At 40.5% G+C, this 4,719-nt stretch overlaps 1 protein-coding gene and 1 non-coding gene across 2 annotated transcripts in view; both read left to right on the top strand.

Moving 5' to 3' along the window:
- The window catches only part of LOC118430872 (ATP-dependent RNA helicase DDX19B-like), an 11,039-nt gene extending 6,558 nt beyond the window's left edge, over positions 1 to 4,481 (top strand). Inside the window, exons 7-11 of the mRNA XM_035841907.1 lie at positions 739 to 811; positions 2,411 to 2,575; positions 3,062 to 3,224; positions 3,822 to 4,013; positions 4,408 to 4,481. Of these exons, the coding sequence (XP_035697800.1) occupies positions 739 to 811; positions 2,411 to 2,575; positions 3,062 to 3,224; positions 3,822 to 4,013; positions 4,408 to 4,478 (664 nt within the window). The 3' untranslated portion in view covers positions 4,479 to 4,481. The remainder of the gene's footprint in view (positions 1 to 738; positions 812 to 2,410; positions 2,576 to 3,061; positions 3,225 to 3,821; positions 4,014 to 4,407) is intronic.
- LOC118431198 lies at positions 294 to 570 on the top strand. The gene has a single exon (XR_004832948.1). It is a non-coding gene; the product is annotated as a small nucleolar RNA U85 (small nucleolar RNA).
- Positions 4,482 to 4,719: the final 238 nt, after the last annotated feature.

Raw genomic sequence — 4,719 nt, 5'->3', positions numbered from 1 at the left:
AAAAAAAGAGAAAAGAAAGAAAGAGGGACACGGAGCAGGAGCATGTCATGCGTGGATCGCTGGAGTCGACTGTAGAGGATACCAATGACATAAAATACCAGCTAAAACTTCAGGGGCAAAATAGGCCTCAATTCTCCTTTGCAATACTTGGAAAAAAATTTAGGTTTCTGTAGACTTGGTGAGTTTCATGTGATGGTACCATACTCATGTGAGTCCACTCCCCCGTATATTTCATCTGTGTAATTTAAAGAATAGTTAAATCAAGTCAAATCCATTTTGTATACTTGGTGAGATCCATATGATGATACCTTACTCATGTGAGTCCACTCCCCCAGCCGTGCGCCTCTGCCCGGCCAACTTGTCTGAATCTTGGGGGGAGACTCCAGCACAGCTCTCCCCCTGTAAGGGCAGACACACAGCAAAACGGTCTCTTTGGGTCGCGTGGTCGGGAGCCATCGCCTCGCGATAAAGGATGGACAGGACAGGCGACACGGGCGGTTTGGGTCGGGCGGTAGGCTGGCTGGGATTGGTGGGTGGTCATGTGATCAGTTCTTTAGTAATCTGATGTTTCTCACCAAGCCAGTAGGTTTATTTCTTTGGATTTATTTCCAAAAGAAAAATGATAAACTTGATTTGGAGTAAGGGGGTAAAAGTAGTAGGTAAAAAGATGGAAATGTTTTTATCAAAACTATTCGCTTCAAATTCTTTATTTGTTGATTGTTTGTGCCATTGCCATAGAAACCTGGGTAGATCCTGTCAGATGCTGCTGTTCTCAGCGACCTACGATGACCCCGTCATGGCCTTCGCACAGGTGGGTTCAACACATACTTTAGTTACCTCCATGAAAAAATGGAGGTATAGTTTTGAGTGTGTCTGTGTGTGTGTTTGTGTGTTTGTGTGTGTGTGTGTTTGTGTGTGTGTCTGTGTGTCCGCATATTTGTGGTCATCATAACTTGAGAACCTCTTGATGGACTACGATGATATTTGGTATGTAGGTAGGGGTTGGGAAGACGAAGGTCAAGGTCAATTTTGGGCCCCCTGGTGTGTGGCCTTGGTACTGCAGCGCAACTTCCGGTTTTGCCATCTCGGTGTTCTGAACATGCTATGGTCAAGATTTTTGAGCATTAGATAGCTCTTGTGCTCAGGAAAAAATTACGTAAGTTTGGGCCCCCTAGCGTCTAGTTTGGGAATAGCAGGGGCATTTTTGTCAAAAACTTCTGACGAGGATAACTCAAGAAGGGAACAACGGATTTTCATCATTTTTGGTATATAGGTACCTTAGACAATTTTGTACAAGATTAAATACCAATTATGCAAAATAGGAGTATATTTGCATAATTAATGAGGATATTATATCATGGCAGTTTTTTCAATGTATCTCTTGTCCTGGATGTGATATGGTCTTGACATTTGGCTGGTAGATAGCTTGCAGTGTCATGACAAAGTGGGGCAGGTTTCAGCCCCCTAACATTTAATTGCGGAACTGCAGGGGCGTTTTTGTCAGACATTCTAAAGAGGATAACTGCAGAAAGGATTGATGGATTGGCATCATATTAGGCATGCGGTTACCTTATGCAAAGATGTTCATAATGATATACATTTTATGCAAATGAGGAATTAATTTGCATGATTAATGAGGAAATTGTATAATTCCATTGTTTTCAATAACTGGACTTCAATAAATGTAATACATTTTAACTATGATAGGTGGAATATAAGCAGATACCAAATATGGTAATGAGGAACTTATTTGCATAATTTATGTAAAAATTGCAAAAACGCTTTATGATTAATAATGGGAATTTTATAATTGTGACATGTGTACGTTAGTACATGATGAAAAATACCATGCATAAATTATGTTAATGTGTTAGTCAATTGCATGAAATTTACGAAAGCTCTAAATTTTCATGGAGGTATGAGGTCGCCGAACTCTAGTTTATTTGGTGTTTACTACAGCTTCAAGCTTCAATGTTGTTTTTGTTAACGACGTTACTCAAAAAGCAAAGTTCCATGAGACCTAATCCCTGCACTAGAACTTTCTGAAGCAAAGTCTGAGACATCAAAACAAATAAGCTTAACTGTATTGGACCCAATTGGAGAAGTAAGTTTTGACGACAGGAATTTAGGTTCAAGCTTGTAATGTCTGGAAATAGAAAAATTTCATATTTTTTTAAGTTAGGGCTTCTAATACCGGGACTGTAAGATTGGTGAAAGTCTTGGATACTAATGTTCTTTGTTAACAACCAAGACATAACTTAAAGCTGACGTTTCAGTAACCGTCTGTCACCTTCCTCAGGCAGTACTGACTGGTTCTATTCCACACTGCAGCTAGGTGTCGCTGAACAATGCTGTCCCAACTAAAATGAAAGTTTTGGTTAAAAACTAACCAGTACTCCCTATTCTGCAGGTGGTTGTGCCAGACCCGGTTATCATCCGGTTGCGCCGGGAAGAAGAGAGTCTGGACAACATCAAACAGTACTACGTCAGCTGTGAAAACCGAGAGGCGAAATTCCGCGCCCTGTCCAACATCTACGGCGTGGTGTCTATAGGGCAGTGTATGATCTTCTGTCATGTGAGTATCTGATAACAATAGTCTATCAAGTTATGTCTAAACTGTGTATCAGATTCCATCTCGGATGTAGATAGCATTTTGACATTTAATATGTGCTAAGGAAAGATTTTTATGGTTTGAAACATGTGGGCCTACTTAAAATCAGAATTAGGAATTTGATTGAAACTACAAGAATACAGTGCTTCTTGTGCTACTGGTCAGTGTCAATTCTGCAATGACCAATGATTCATAATTGTGTGGTCCTTAGACGAGGAAAACATTGGCTTGACTTGCAAAGAAGGAAAGGGGAGATGAACACTCTGTAGCCCTGCTGACTGGAGAGCTGGGTTTATGATTGATACCGGGAAATGATTGATAATTACTTTTCATTGCCATACAAGGAAAACTGGAGATGCCATAGACCTGCTGACTGGAGAACTGCTGATATAACAGATTTTATTAACCAATAACTACAATTATCAATAACCACTGTTCATCTTCACCCAGACGAGGAAAACGGCAGCCTGGCTTGCAGAGAAGATGAAAGGAGACGGCCACGCGGTCGCCTTGCTGACGGGAGAGCTGATGGTAGAACAGAGAGTCGCTGTGATTAACCGCTTCAGGGACGGCAAGGAGAAAGTACTCATCACCACAAACCTGTGTGCAAGAGGTCAGCAACTGTTAATCAATTTATCAATACGTCGATGTAGGTTAGACATCCAGGTAATAAGATACACTATCTGAATTGTCTAACAACGTTTCCTATTGGACATCTGAAATTGTCTTCATTCATAGTTAAAAGTATAAAAGACCTGTTTCTTCGATATCACTTCAGTGTCACTGACGAAGGATAGTGGATTCTATCCAAAATGTCTGACCGTTTCCAAAACCATATCCAGTTGCTTGAGTAATTACTTTTTGGTGCAATTTATCAATAGTCAATTAATAACTTAGATATGCTAATCTAATCATGCGTGGTGTAGAAAATAAAAAGTGACCATCAACACCTACCAATGACTTAAACTGGAGATCCCAGCTGCAGATTTGTGGACAAAAATGTTCAACTTGTTTCTCCAGGATAAAGTATTTCATAATATATTCCCACACTTATCAAACTATCAGTTACTAGACATAGATTGCCTCAGTTTTACAAAGGCTTGTTAATCAGCCTGCCAAGTTCATGTCAATATGCATGACAAGATGATATCTTAGAACTGCATCCAAAAATATAAACACTAAATGAGACTTTTACCTTTTCTATTCTTAGGAATTGACATTGAACAGGTGACCTTGGTGGTGAACTTTGACATCCCCGTGGACCAGTACGGGCAGCCGGACTGTGAGAACTACCTGCACCGGATCGGGCGGACGGGGCGCTTCGGCAAGAACGGCCTCGCCATCAACATGGTGGACGGGCCGCGCTCCATGTCACAGCTCAGCAAGATACAGGACCACTTCGGTAGGTTGGACTCACTTACCATTACCCTTTATCTGACTATTTAAGGAGTCACATTTAACTTTGTGATGTAAAGGGCTCCAGGAAAATTAGTATGCACATGTTGTTTCAGTAATGGAGTTTCCTAATAAACATATATATAAGCATTGTTACCTCTGTGAATAGTTTTCCAGGGAGGTAAGTGAGTTCGAGTTCTCTTCATACACAATCAAGAGGGATTCACCTACTTATGATGGACTCTGCCACATCCTTTACTCAAGGCGATATTTACCAGTTCAACTTCTAGTTCATCTAGCTGACATCTAGCTGCAATTATTGTTACTACAAACTATTTTGTTTGTTACTACAAACTATTTTTGTTTCACTAACATTCTTTCACCGGTTTGTCTTCCCACAGGGAAAAAGATCGCCAAGTTGGACACTGAAGATGCAGAAGCAATTGAAACTGCAGTGGGAGAGCAGGAATAGAAACAAACATCCGTGTGATACCCTGTACCTTACTGTCACCACCACTTTAGAACACTGAACAACTGTTACCCCAAAGAGACAACAATCTTCCCACATTTCGCTGAAATTTGTGTCAATGCACAAGCTATGATTTGCACAACATGCACCTTACAGCAATTCTTTTACCTCCTGAAAATGTGTTTGGAAAAAAAGGAGCTAAGATCTGTGTTCATCTTAGAAAGTGTTTCTGCCAAAATAGTGT

This window comes from Branchiostoma floridae, chromosome 14, assembly GCF_000003815.2.
Source record: "Branchiostoma floridae strain S238N-H82 chromosome 14, Bfl_VNyyK, whole genome shotgun sequence".
NCBI classification, from domain to species: domain Eukaryota; kingdom Metazoa; phylum Chordata; class Leptocardii; order Amphioxiformes; family Branchiostomatidae; genus Branchiostoma; species Branchiostoma floridae.
This window is presented reverse-complemented; position numbering and strand designations above follow the sequence as displayed.